Source organism: Coregonus lavaretus, assembly GCF_964263955.1.
Source record: "Coregonus lavaretus genome assembly, chromosome: 1".
Lineage (NCBI taxonomy): Eukaryota > Metazoa > Chordata > Actinopteri > Salmoniformes > Salmonidae > Coregonus > Coregonus lavaretus.
The window spans coordinates 1,578,570-1,593,410 of NC_139988.1; the positions used below are offsets into that span (position 1 = coordinate 1,578,570).

Genomic DNA, 14,841 nt, shown 5'->3' on the forward strand with positions numbered 1-14,841 from the left:
TGTGGACCAGGCTGTGGTTACAGAGAGTGTGGAACTGGCTGTGGTTACAGAGAGTGTGGACCTGGCTGTGGTTACAGAGAGTGTGGACCTGGCTGTGGTTACAGAGAGTGTGGACCTGGCTGTGGTTACAGAGAGTGTGGACCTGGCTGTGGTTACAGAGAGTGTGGACCTGGCTGTGGTTACAGAGAGAGTGGACCTGGCTGTGGTTACAGAGAGTGTGGAACTGGCTGTGGTTACAGAGAGTGTGGACCTGGCTGTGGTTACAGAGAGTGTGGACCAGGCTGTGGTTACAGAGAGTGTGGACCTGGCTGTGGTTACAGAGAGTGTGGACCTGGCTGTGGTTACAGAGAGTGTGGACCTGGCTGTGGTTACAGAGAGTGTGGACCTGGCTGTGGTTACAGAGAGTGTGGACCTGGCTGTGGTTACAGAGAGTGTGGACCTGGCTGTGGTTACAGAGAGTGTGGACCTGGCTGTGGTTACAGAGAGTGTGGACCTGGCTGTGGTTACAGAGAGTGTGGACCTGGCTGTGGTTACAGAGAGTGTGGAACTGGCTGTGGTTACAGAGAGTGTGGAACTGGCTGTGGTTACAGAGAGTGTGGACCTGGCTGTGGTTACAGAGAGTGTGGACCAGGCTGTGGTTACAGAGAGTGTGGAACTGGCTGTGGTTACAGAGAGTGTGGACCAGGCTGTGGTTACAGAGAGTGTGGACCTGGCTGTGGTTACAGAGAGTGTGGACCTGGCTGTGGTTACAGAGAGTGTGGAACTGGCTGTGGTTACAGAGAGTGTGGACCTGGCTGTGGTTACAGAGAGTGTGGACCTGGCTGTGGTTACAGAGAGTGTGGACCTGGCTGTGGTTACAGAGAGTGTGGACCTGGCTGTGGTTACAGAGAGTGTGGACCTGGCTGTGGTTACAGAGAGTGTAGACCTGGCTGTGGTTACAGAGAGTGTGGACCTGGCTGTGGTTACAGAGAGTGTGGACCTGGCTGTGGTTACAGAGAGTGTGGACCTGGCTGTGATTACAGAGAGTGTGGACCTGGCTGTGGTTACAGAGAGTGTGGACCTGGCTGTGGTTACAGAGAGTGTGGACCTGGCTGTGGTTACAGAGAGTGTGGAACTGGCTGTGGTTACAGAGAGTGTGGACCTGGCTGTGGTTACAGAGAGTGTGGAACTGGCTGTGGTTACAGAGAGTGTGGACCTGGCTGTGGTTACAGAGAGTGTGGACCTGGCTGTGGTTACAGAGAGTGTGGACCTGGCTGTGGTTACAGAGAGTGTGGACCTGGCTGTGGTTACAGAGAGTGTGGACCTGGCTGTGGTTACAGAGAGTGTGGACCTGGCTGTGGTTACAGAGAGTGTGGACCTGGCTGTGGTTACAGAGAGTGTGGACCTGGCTGTGGTTACAGAGAGTGTGGACCTGGCTGTGATTACAGAGAGTGTGGAACTGGCTGTGGTTACAGAGAGTGTGGACCTGGCTGTGGTTACAGAGAGTGTGGACCTGGCTATGGTTACAGAGAGTGTGGACCTGGCTGTGGTTACAGAGAGTGTGGACCTGGCTGTGGTTACAGAGAGTGTGGACCTGGCTGTGGTTACAGAGAGTGTGGAACTGGCTGTGGTTACAGAGAGTGTGGACCTGGCTGTGGTTACAGAGAGTGTGGACCTGGCTATGGTTACAGAGAGTGTGGACCTGGCTGTGGTTACAGAGAGTGTGGACCTGGCTGTGGTTACAGAGAGTGTGGACCTGGCTGTGGTTACACAGAAACTCTCTAGAGAATAGGCCTGAATGGGATCTCAGGATCTCAGAGGCTATTTTCACAGTAAGGAGAGAATGGGGTCCAGGGCCAGCCGGCTGAAAGAGCCCTCTGTTCCTTTGGCATTCCTCAAACACACACGGTCAGCGATCAAAGGTGTGCCCAGCACACAGAATGAAGAGACACACACACATAAACATACAAAATAAAAATTGCGGCCAGGTTTTTAGGAATTCTCTTTCTTTTGTGCACATTTTTGAGTCACTACCCTGATATATCCGTCTCATGAACAGTTAATTAACCCAGTGGATGTTGTCCTAATGACAGAAGGAAGAAAGGCTCCATACTCTGCTGTCTTATCTTAGGTTTCCAACTACTTTCTGCTGTAGTTTTATATATTTACATACAGTATTCCATTTAGCAGATGCTTTTATTCTTACAGTCATGCGTGCATACATCTTACGTATGGGATGCCCCTGGAATCAAACCCACAATCCTGGCGTTGCAAGCTCCATGCGCTAACCAACTGAGCCATACAGGGCGTACAGTAGTGTGGTGTTGACCTCTGACCTCATTGTTGTCTCTCTACCTTTGTTTTGTAGGGATCTAAAGGGGATCTTGGTCTTCCTGGTGTTCCCGGACCCCCAGGCCTCCCCGGAGTGAAGGGAGAGAGGGTAAGATAAGAGGACGTTCTATTCTAACTGGTATCTATCCCCTCTGTAGAGACCTGCCGTCTGGTGGGGAAACAAACACTGCTATTATACAAATACTAAAACTACTGCTTACTGGATTTACGCTCCCCGGACCGTTTACTTTCTGCATGCTTGATATTTGATAAGAAGACAGAGAGGAACCTCAACTGAACAGCAATGTGGCTTGTGTTTAGTCATTTCAGGTTCCACAAACTTCTTATGACAATTTCCAATGTTCATGAAACCACCAGTTTTGATTTTAATTTTCACGGTTCTGTACAATCATGAAAAATACATATATTTGGCCCCCTCTAGTGTTACAAGTTGAAATATGCATTGATAAGACTAGTCTTGCTGCGGTATTACAGTTTTTTACAATCACTTTGGCACTAATTTCAGAACCTTGACGTAATTTTTCAAAACTCTAGACACAAAACTCAAAACGGTAATCACTTGTAACACAGGCTGTCCAATATTCAAAACATTGCATTGTGCATTCATATCTTTAAAGAAATCTTGCACAATCATTGGTTCAAAAAACTAATTTATTGTGAAATACCAATGAAACGTTAATTTAGATCACCCACACACAAGCAACCGATAGTTTCACTGTGTCATTGTTCATACAATCATTAAATATTGTAGTACAAAATAGGTGATACATGTTTCATTATGGTACTACATGTAAATACATCCCTGTAAAAGTACTGCAGTAGTAGAGAGAATACTACAGACACAGTGGAATCATTGAACAAAATCTGAAATATATTGATGAAAAACAATACAGTACTGTAAAACATAAAATGCAGTGTTCCTCAACTTGCTTGCTTGTACTGTAAAAAGCAAAACATAGGAGTGATTACTGTACTTCTACATTTTCATCAACTCTGTCTTGTGGATTTGGCCACAGGTTCTCATCTACATCACAATGGATGTTTTCATTAGACAAACATCTTGGAAAAAACCTTCGGGCATGGCGAATCCAGGCCTGACACTGGTCTGCCGTGATGTCATTGCATAGGTCATCCATGGCCTGGAGAAGAGTGACTTGTTCATGAGGCCACCTACCATAAACCTTCCATCTCCATGTGGAGAATAATTCCTCAATACAGGGTGGTAAATTGTGCATGGGCCTGAAACCATGATTGCACCATATGAGCATGGTGGAACCTGACATTACCCCACACAATGACATAGGTCACGCCATCAGCTCTACAGACCTGATCGAGCTCATCAAGGAAGGTTACAAGGAGAGCTGCATTATATGATCCAATACGAGGTCTGCGTCCCACCACACCATCTTCTGATATAGCCGCACACATTGTAATGTTGGCCCAACGTTGTCCAGGTACTTGGATGGTTGCCCGCTGACCAATGAAATTCCGACCTCTCCTCCTTCTCTTGGCCAGGTTAAAGCCTGCCTCATCCAAATATATGAATTTGTGATGGTTGTCATCAGCATCCAGCTCCATCACCCTCTAAAAATACATTTTGGAAAGAGATTTACTGATTACTCTACAATGTAGAATTATTAGGGATTTTATTACAACAGCCATCTTGAAACTGAACATACCTGAACATACTCAGTCCTCATTTGCTTCACTCTGTCTGCATTTCTTTCAAAAGGCACATGGTATAGTTGTTTTAAAGACACATGCGTGCAATAGTCAGCAAACTTATGGATTCCACATTGTTAAACATGTCTTCATTGTCCAAGATATGCTGGCAAATTTCTGTAAGGTGAATATCATTTCTGGACCGAACCAAATCGACCACAGCCTGCTCTTGTTGGTCAGTCAGAATTTTGACTCTGCCTCCCCTATTTGGCCTAGTCTCAATTCTACAGGGAACATTACAGTAAGAAGACACTTGGTCACATCACCTACTCTGTGATACACATTGGTATGCAGTCATTTGACAATTGAGAGTAGCATAATGTTTAGTGCATGCTGACGACTTACCGATTCTCATTGCGGAAAGTTCTGATTATTGCGATAACGGTTGACCTTCTGAGGTTTGGTTGTATCATTGTAGCCACCTCAGTCATTGTCATGCCATGATTTATGACATGGTCTACAACTATTGCTCGGATTTCATTGGACACTCTTTGCTGTTGCTGTCTTGGTCCGTGGCCTTGTCCTCTACCACGTTCCCCCAAACCTCTCAAACAAGGCCCACGACCACCTCTCAGAAGGGGTGCTTGTCCCCTGCCATTCCTTTGACCAACACGTCTTCCTCGTCTTCCTCCCACCACTGCTTGACCTCTATTGTGACCTGGATCACCTGCCGGCTCCATGTTACAGTACATATCGCTATGTTGTTGCAAGTGGATCCCAATCAATTCTTTATATACTCGTTCCACAATGTGAACTCAATCATCAGTAACAAGTTGGCAGAATTGGACAAGCAATTACAAGGGCCTGGATCCATACAGTGCAGTACTGTCAATACTGTAAATAGTCTGAAAAGGTGGTACATGGGACCATAGAAACGGTGTCTGATAAAGAATGATGATGAAATATTACATCCATAGATAATGTAGTCTAATTGGTTCATGCTCCACGCTAATTGGTGACAATGAATCTCGTTATCTTGAAACTTTCATGATCTGAACATGGAATATTGTTTGTCTGTTTCCATACAACTATGCATTAAGAGTAATGCAACAGTTACTTATCATTTTGAGCAGTTGTATCAATTGATAGTTGGATAATTGTAATGAAATGAATAGACACTCATCTGAAATGTAATGTGTGAATTGCCTTTTGAAATAGTAGTACTTTGATGTTAAGTTGTGTCATATTGAACAGGTGATTTTTGTTAAATGAACAAATGATCTTAGTTTTATGTGTATTGTATCCAAGCAATTGAAAAAAGTGTTAAGAGTTTTGAAAAATTTTCATTTTGATCATTGGTTGTGAGTTTTGTGTCTAGAGTTTTGGAAAATGACGTCAATGTTCTGAAATTAGTGCCAAAGTGATTGTAAAAAACGGTAGATAGTAGTATAACTAGTGCTGTTGTTTAACTGTTTAACTGTATAACTTGCTATAGTAGTATAACTAGTGCTGTTGTTTAACTGTACTGTATAACTTGTGCTATAGTAGTATAACTAGTGCTGTTGTTTAACTGTTTAACTGTACTGTATAACTTGTGCTATAGTAGTATAACTAGTGCTGTTGCTTAACTGTATAACTGTACTGTAGTTAAACGATTTTCAATACTGAACTGATTTTTCCTCAACTTCAGGGAGAAGCTGGCGAGGGAGGACCTAAAGGGGAGCAGGTAAGAAATCCAAGTTTGAAAACGTCTGTTTATCTCTCTCAACAATATTTGTCTGTATCTTAAAGTCAATTTGATAATCCACCAGCAGTGTGGATGGGCCCTTTCAAGTTTCATTAGTCGTATGTACAGGAGACACATGGTATACACCATCCAACCAAATGCTTACTTGCAGATTCCTTCTGGACAATGCAACAACAATAAGCAGTAATAAAAGATAAGAATAGGAACATAAAGTAAATGTCTCAGTAGAATAGAATAAACATGTTAGCATCAGTAGAATACAGGAAGGAACCATTTATAGTCCAATATTTACATGTGTTTTAGGGAAGGGGGGATTGGGGGGCAAGTGTTTAAATTGTGCAGTATTTAGCAATCATACTAAGAGTCTGGTAGCAGCAGTTGTGGTGTGTGTGTCTGTGTGGGTGTGTGTTTGTTTGTGTGGGTGTGTGTGTGTGTTCCTAACTTACCCAGGGCATTTTTATATCCAGAAGAGTGAGTTTACCCCAAATCATTTATATTTGTTTGTGTGTGTGTGTGTGTGTGTGTGTGTGTGTGTGTGTGTGTGTGTGTGTGTGTGTGTGTAGGGAGAACAAGGTTCTGAGGGAACCTCTGGAGACAAAGGAGATGTTGTAAGTTATCACTCAAGCAAGGATTCATTGCATACAACCTGACCTCACATTTGAGCCTTTTAAACAACACTTTTTCAACTCCACCTGTACTAATCATCTGGGTTTTTCTCATTTGATTAATAGGGTGACCAAGGGGAAGCTGGACCCAAAGGAGCGGTGAGTTCTGACTACTTTTCTAGAAGCAGTTCTATGTCTCAAACGAGGAATATACCTACAGTTGAAGTCTGAAGTTTACATACACTTAGGTTGGAGTCATTAAAACGCGTTTGAATGTCGGTTAGGACATCTACTTTCTGCATGACACAAGTATTTTTTTTCAACAATTGTTTACAGACAGATTATTTCACTTATAATTCACTATAATCACAATTCCAGTGGGTCAGAAGTTTACATACACTAAGTTCACTGTGCCTTTAAACAGCTTGGAAAATTCCAGAAAATTATGTCATGGCTTTAGAAGCTTCTGATAGGCTAATTGACATCATTTGAGTCAATTGGAGGTGTACCTGTGGATGTATTTCAAGGCCTACCTTCAAACTCAGTGCCTTTTTGCTTGACATCATGGGAAAATCAAAAGAAATCAGCCAAGACCTCAGAAAAAACATTGTAGACCTCCACAAGTCTGGTTCATCCTTGGGAGCAATTTCCAAATGCCTGAAGGTACCACGTTCATCTGTACAAACAATAGTACTTAAGTATAAACACCATGGGACCACGCAGCCGTCATACAGCTCAGGAAGGAGACGTGTTCTGTCTCCTAGAGATGAACGTACTTTGGTGCGAAAAGTGCAAATCAATCCCAGAACAACAGCAAAGGACCTTGTGAAGATGCTGGAGGAAACAGGTACAAAGTATCTATATCCACAGTAGAACAAGTCCTATATCGACATCACCTGAAAGGCCGCTCAGCAAGGAAGAAGCCACTGCTCCAAAACCGCTATAAAAAAGCCAGACTACGGTTTGCAACTTCACATGGGGACAAAGATCGTACTTTTTGGAGAAATGTCCTCTGGTCTAATGAAACAAAAATAGAACTGTTTGGCCATAATGACCATCGTTATGTTTGGAGGAAAAAGGGGGACGCTTGCAAGCCGAAGAACATCATCTCAACCGTGAAGCACAAGGGTGGCAGCATCATGCTGTGGGGGTGCTTTGCTGCAGGAGGGACTGGTGCACTTCACAAAATAGATGGCATCATGAGGATGGAAAATTATGTGTATATATTGAAGCAACATCTCAAGACATCAGTCAGGAAGTTAAAGCTTGGTCGCAAATGGGTCTTCCAAATGGACAATGACCCCAAGCATAATTCCAAAGTATTGGCAAAATGCCTTAAGGACAACAAAGTCAAGGTATTGGAGTGGCCATCACAAAGCCCTGACCTCAATCCTATAGAAAGTTTGTTGGCAGAACTGAAAAAGTGTGTGTATTCTGCCCTGGAATTGCGTTCCCATGCAAAACTAGACAGATAGCTAACAACTGAGTCTTCAATAAAAAACTTCCAAGGCGTGACTTTTCTTGAACGAATGTATTGAAAACGTTTATGTTGTGAAACTGCAAAATACAGAAAATAATATACTTTAGTATTCAATTCACATTGACATAGTGTAGCTGTACATTATACATTTCAAGTTGAAGTTGCATAAATACAAAGCACGTGCCAAGATACCATGTATCTGACAGACGACAAAACAGATAGATAATTACCATGCGAGTAACAACTAGCCAACTCCTTTCATTACTCTAATAATGTGCAAACACCTCTGTACAATAACAAAGCATATTACACTAGAAACAGTAACAAACTATAGTATGTTTCACACTTCTTTTACATGACGCACGAGCAAACTAATACAGCTGACGTCATCCATGAAAGTCAATGCAATTTGAGTGAGTAAATGTAACCAACTAACATTGATAAGTAAGCCATTCTATCAATAACAATATTATCATCACTAGCAATATGCTTGAATTGAACTTACAAACAAATATTTTCCGAGGCTGAAGCGTGACAAGAAATAGTTGCACAGAAAGAACTGTAGCGTAGCGTTGTTTCTAGCTGGTTGTCTGCGTGCAGAATGACTACTCTACTTCCGGTTTTTCTACATTCTTATAAGTACCAGAAAGCTCCACTAGGGGGCGATAAACACCATGGAACACAATAATAATATAATAATAATATGCCATTTAGCAGACGCTTTTATCCAAAGCGACTTACAGTCATGCGTGCATACATTTTTTTTGTGTATGGGTGGTCCCGGGGATCGAACCCACTACCTTGGCGTTACAAGCGCCGTGCTCTACCAGCTGAGCTACAGAGGACCACTATGAAAGTCACTCTTAACCACTATAATAAAATAATCTGTTACCTTCTAACAGGATGGCAGCACAGTGTGTGAGCAAGGAGGCCTACAAACCTGACTCAGTTACACCAGCTCTGTCAGGAGGAATGGGCCAAAATTCACCCAACTTATTGTGGGAAGCTTGTAGCAGGCTACCCGAAACGTTTGACCCAAGTTAAACAATTTAAAGGCAATGCTAGCAAATACTAATTGAGTGTATGTAAACTTCTGACCCACTGGGAATGTGATTAAATAAATAAAAGCTGAAATAAATCATTCTCTCTACTATTATTCTGACATTTCACATTCTTAAAATAAAGTGGTGATCCTAACTGACATAAGACAGGGAAGTTTTACTAGGATTAAATGTCAGGAATTGTGAAAAACTGAGTTTAAATGTATTTGGCTAAAGTGTCTGTAAACTTCCGACTTCAACTGTAACTTTGAGACAGTTCATCTACACCCATAGAGTGTGTTAGCTGTAGTGCTGAGCGATTAACCAACATTTTGGTTATTTTTCGGTTTTTAAAACAACTAATTGACTGACGTTGGTTAAATCATTTGAATTAAAAAAAATATCGTTTTTTTTCTGTGAGCTCGATGTGCAGATTCTGTAGAGATAAATCAGATGAAGCCTGAACTGTGCGATGTGGTAGGGCGTTGTAGTTTCTAACAGGCCAATATTCTACATAGTTTAGCGCCGAAAACATGGTAATTAACTACAATGACCATAATCCATTGCGCTCGCTGAAACTTGTCCAGTCTGTGCGGAGCAGACACGGAGAGAAGAGCGATTGAGTGGAATAGAAAGCAGTTGCTTCGCGAGCCTCAAAATACATGATTTAAGTGATTTATAGTTGGTATTCAGCAGTCATAAAAGTCTACCTTATTTACTTTGAGGAACTACTAAAATAGTGATTTAGTCAGACAGCATAGGCAGCTGTTCTATAGAGATGAGATGACTTGGAATGAAATAATAAAGTCATCAAATAAAACTAATATTTTATTAAAGTAAAGTAATGTGAATAAATGATGGTTAATAAGTGATAAGCAGTAATGGTCAGTCACTACCATCATGGGATTTTATTAATTGTTTTATTCAGTGTTGTTACAGCATTCAACCCACATAATGCATAGTGCATTTAATGTAAAGAAAAAAATCAATTGAACCGAAACCGAACCGACCTCAAAAAGCACTAATCGCTCAGCACTACTGCAACTCCAGCATTGAACCTGTAGATATATCGGACTTTGCTTCAGATTAATCCATATTCTGCAACATAATCAAGTTGGGTAGAAACTCAGAAGTCTTCATTGAGCGTGCTCAGTACCACCCATGTAATGTTGTTCTGATCCAGTGGTCTCTCCCCTCTCTGTCTCCAGGTTGGAAACCCAGGAGAGCCTGGTAACAGAGGACCAGAGGGTAGCAGAGGGCAGCCTGGCATCGAGGGCCCAGCTGGTTCACCTGGACCACGTGGCATGCAGGGCAACAGGGGCTCACCAGGAATCAGGGGGTCACAGGGACCAGCGGTAGGTACCCCCAAACCACCTCCACGCAAAACTTTGAAGACTATACACCTGAACTTACTTACTTACTTACTTACATACTTACTTACATAATATCTTACTTGCTTACTTACATACTTACCTACTTACTTACTAACTTACTTATTCACTTACTTAATTACTTACGAACTTACTTGCTTAATAACTTAGTTACTTACTAATGTACGTAATGACTTATATACTTAATTAATTACTTACATACTTACTTAATTACTTATGTACTCACATACATACTTACATACTTACCTACTTGCTTGCTTACTTACAACTTACTTACTTAATTACCTACTTACATACTAACTTACTAACATACTTACTTATGGACTTACATACTAACACACACAAGTACCTTCATACTTACTTACTTACTTACTAACTTACTTATTCACTTACTTAATTACTTACGAACTTACTTGCTTAATAACTTAGTTACTTACTAATGTACGTAATGACTTATATACTTAATTAATTACTTACATACTTACTTAATTACTTATGTACTCACATACATACTTACATACTTACCTACTTGCTTGCTTACTTACAACTTACTTACTTAAATACCTACTTACATACTAACTTACTAACATACTTACTTATGGACTTACATACTAACACACACAAGTACCTACATACTTACTTACTTACATACTAACTTACTTACTAACTTAATTACTTACGTACCCACATACTTACTTACTCACATACTCACATACTTGCTTACTAACTTACTTGATTGCTTATTAATATACTTACTTACTAACTTACTTAGTTGCTTACTTACATGCTTACTTACATGCTTATTAACTAACTAACTTGCTTACTTATACACCTACATACTTACTTACATACCTACCTACTTATTTACATGCTTACTTACTCATTTACTTTCATACTTACTAACAAATTCAGTTACTAACTTACATACCTACCTACTTATTTACATGCTTACTTACTCATTTACTTTCATACTTACTAACAAATTCAGTTACTAACTTACATACTTACCTACTTATTTACATGCTTACTTACTCATTTACTTTCATACTTACTAACAAATTCAGTTACTAACTTACATACCTACCTACTTATTTACATGCTTACTTACTCATTTACTTTCATACTTACTAACAAATTCAGTTACTAACTTACATACTTACCTACTAACTTACATACTTACTTACCTATTTACCTCCTTTCTTACATTCATACTTACTTACTTCTAGGCCTTTCCCTCCTCCCGGACCATAGGCCATCGACAACAGTTGTCCAGTGTATCCGGCATAACACAATTAGGGCTTACAAAATGCATCTGAGAAGCTAAATCTATGTGTATAAAAGCTGTTTTCTCATCATAAACCTTTTTTATGTTATCCTTCAGGGTAAAGAACCAAGCGATCAACACATCAGACAAGTCTGCATGAGAGTTATGCAAGGTGCGAATATCACAAGGAAGTTGTTTTCACACTGTCTGCTTCATTCCTTCTGTGTCTTTTAAATCAATGTATCTCACTCTACCTTTAAGCATCAACACTCTGTAATATCCCCACCCTCATTGGGTATCAGGGGTATTCAACTCTGACCCTACGAGGTCCGGAGCCTGCTGGTTTTCTGTCCTACCTAATAAATAATTGCACACAGCTGGTGACCCAGGTCTAAATCAGTCCCCGATTAGAGGGGAACAATGAAAAAAGGCAGTGGAACTGGCTTTGATGTCCAGAGTTGAGTTTGAGGGCTTATAGTCTATCTGGCTTGGCGGTTTCAAGTCGAGTTTGAAGAGAGGGGAGCAGAAAAGAACCCATCATAAATACGCTTCAACCTTTGTTAGTTTGATGGATAACAGACTCCTGAACCCCAGCAATGCAGAAGATGCAGGCTGTTTTTTGGTCTCTCTCCCTGGGCCCTCCTCTTACTGTCTCCCACCCCCCTCCTCCTAAACTCATGACTTTTTTATACCCAATGTGCTGAAAAATATATTTCACCTCCAGAGGACCTGCACTTTTGCTAAAAGCAGAAAAGCAAAGAGTCTGGGACAAGAGAGAAAGCCTCTACAGATGAATTGTCATCAGGGGGGCTGAAAACTGGAATTTGAAGTGTAAAATACCATAGCCCAAAGCCTTAGGAGTTTTGTATTGAACTCTTGGCACCATAAATATACATATCTATTTTTCTATTTAAAGTTTGCTATAAGTATTTGCAGTCTGCTCAATTTACTGAGGCAGACTTGAAGGTGTAAGACTAGAAGAGAGGAATAACATTTTTATAACATTTATAAAAAGGCCTTCGTTTAAGGTCCAATGCAGCCGTTTTTATCTCAATATCAAATCATTTCTGGGAAAACAATTGAGTACCTTACTGTGATTGTTGTAAATGTAAATGGTCAAAAAGAAACAAAAATAGCTATTTAGCAAAGAGATATTTCTCAAGCAAGAATTATGCTAGAACTGTCTGGGAGTGGTCTGAGTGGCAAGGGTAAAACTGAAAACTAGCTGTTATTGGCAGAGAGGTTTGGAACTCTCTTTCTTATTGGTCTATGAACTAATTTACCACCTGGTGATGTCACCAGGCAGGCCAAAACTCAATCCCACCATAACAGGTGGACATTTCAGACGGAAATTTTCAAACAGCTCCTACACTAAAAGGGCATTATAATAATTTTCACAATTTCACAGTATTATTCCAACATCAAAGTGTGGAAATATATATAAAACACAGGAAAATCAAATTTTGGACTGCACTGGGCCTTTAATACATTTGATTGATTAATTGTTTGCTCATCATTCCCTTTCCTCCTTGTTCCAACAGAGCAGCTAGCCCAGTTGGCTGCCAGTCTAAGGAGGCCGGAGTCTGGAGCAGCGGGGCTGCCTGGTAAGCCAGGGCTCCCTGGTCCTGCCGGTCCCCCAGGGGACAGTGGCTTCCCTGGGCAGGCTGGAGCAAGAGGACTGCCTGGCCTCAAAGGACCTCCAGGACTCCTGGGACTCAAAGGTCCCAAAGGTGGGGAGAGGATGTGTAATGTTACTGTTATGTGAAAATGTGAAAGCAAAATTCAGCTCATGTACACAAAGGAGTTTTGTAATAACTCTTGCAATCAACATCCTGTGTGTGGCGCAGGTGAAATGGGCGACAGAGGAGACCGAGGTCCCACGGTGCGAGGGGCCAAGGGCCAGCCAGGACCTCCCGGTCTACCAGGTGAATGAGATTGACCTCGATCTCCAAGGAGAAGCGAACCATCAGTAGCTTACTTGTTCTTTATGTTCTAGTCTTGGTCTTGGAGGTTCTAGATGTTCTAGTCTTGGTCTTGGAGGTTGTAGATGTTCTAGTCTTGGTATTGGAGGTTGAACATCTACAACCTCCAAGACCAAGACTTGAACATCTAGAACCTACAAGACCAAGAATAGAACATCTACTAGTCTTGGTCTTGGAGGTTGTAGATGTTCTAGTCTTGGTCTTGTAGGTTGTAGATATTCTAGTCTTGAGGTGCGTTGAACAAGGGAAATAGTTTGCGAACGTTGGCTAACGTTAGCTAACATATTGTATTCCATTTGTTTTGTGTTTTGCCGCGACCATTTGCTATCCTTAGCAAAAGTGTCTGTTTTGGGTCTAAACTGCTGCTAAAAAGAATCAAGTGGCCATGTAGACTTTCTAAAGTCATTTTCAGTTTGAATATTGTTGCTAAAAAGTCACAGTAATCCTTAAAAAAGAAAAGTAGCCGTTTGATGTTTCACCATAACATTTTGGAATGTTCATTCAACTGAAATTGTTACTCTGGCAACATGTACGCCACAAACAGCAGCCTTATTGAACTCGCATTTGGTCTTAGAGGTTCTAGAATGTTCTAGTCTTGAGTCTTTTAAGGTTTTCAGTGTTCTAGTCTTAAGTCTTTGAGGTTATGGACGTTCTACTTTGGTCTAAGATGGTCTAGCTAACTCTTCTCTAACTCTAACTCTTCTCCCTCCACAGGTGAGCCCGGAAAGCCCGGTTACGGCCAGGAGGGACGTGACGGTGAGAGAGGACCTCCAGGTGTTCCTGGCCAGGCTGGTGTACCTGGGCCTCCTGGTAATGCTGGCCCCAACGGCTACTGCGACCCGTCGTCCTGCAACCTCAGACCGGGGGACATTGACACCAGCATCAAGGGCCCGGAGGGAACTAGAAACTAGAGCCACCACCCAGTGGAGGCTGGTGTCACTTTAAATCTGAGGACTGGATGTAATGGCTGTAATGAAATAAATGGAACAGTATCAAACACCTTTGATTCTGTTCCATTTATTCCATTACAGCCATCACTATGACCCATCCTCCCTTCACCAGCTTCCACTGCCCAACACCAAGAGAGGGGTAGAGACAGAGACAGAGACTAAGATGGCAGATGGACAGGTCTCCCACACCAACCCGGGGAGCACACAACATTCTCACAGCCTCTCTACTCTAAAGGTTGTCGTTGTAAAGTGGTCCATTCTATCGTATCTGCAGTGTTTTGTGAGAATGTTCTGTGCTATCCAGATCTCTATCGGATATGAAGGAGTCTTCCACTTCCAGAAATGCGAAACAAAATGAAGTATTTTGTTGCAAAATAATAATAATCCTG

General features: G+C 41.6%; 1 protein-coding gene and 1 pseudogene across 2 annotated transcripts in view; both read left to right on the plus strand.

Moving 5' to 3' along the window:
• The window catches only part of LOC311115573 (uncharacterized protein), a gene marked incomplete at both ends in the record, with an annotated part of 36,947 nt that extends 22,534 nt beyond the window's left edge, over nucleotides 1–14,413 (plus strand). Inside the window, 9 exons of the mRNA XM_084157319.1 lie at nucleotides 2,348–2,419; nucleotides 5,684–5,719; nucleotides 6,304–6,348; nucleotides 6,472–6,504; nucleotides 10,074–10,220; nucleotides 11,638–11,692; nucleotides 13,062–13,250; nucleotides 13,368–13,445; nucleotides 14,217–14,413. Of these exons, the coding sequence (XP_084013445.1) occupies nucleotides 2,348–2,419; nucleotides 5,684–5,719; nucleotides 6,304–6,348; nucleotides 6,472–6,504; nucleotides 10,074–10,220; nucleotides 11,638–11,692; nucleotides 13,062–13,250; nucleotides 13,368–13,445; nucleotides 14,217–14,413 (852 nt within the window). The remainder of the gene's footprint in view (nucleotides 1–2,347; nucleotides 2,420–5,683; nucleotides 5,720–6,303; nucleotides 6,349–6,471; nucleotides 6,505–10,073; nucleotides 10,221–11,637; nucleotides 11,693–13,061; nucleotides 13,251–13,367; nucleotides 13,446–14,216) is intronic.
• The window catches only part of LOC311127370, a 367,179-nt pseudogene that overhangs the window by 173,171 nt on the left and 179,167 nt on the right, over nucleotides 1–14,841 (plus strand). The window lies entirely within an intron of this gene.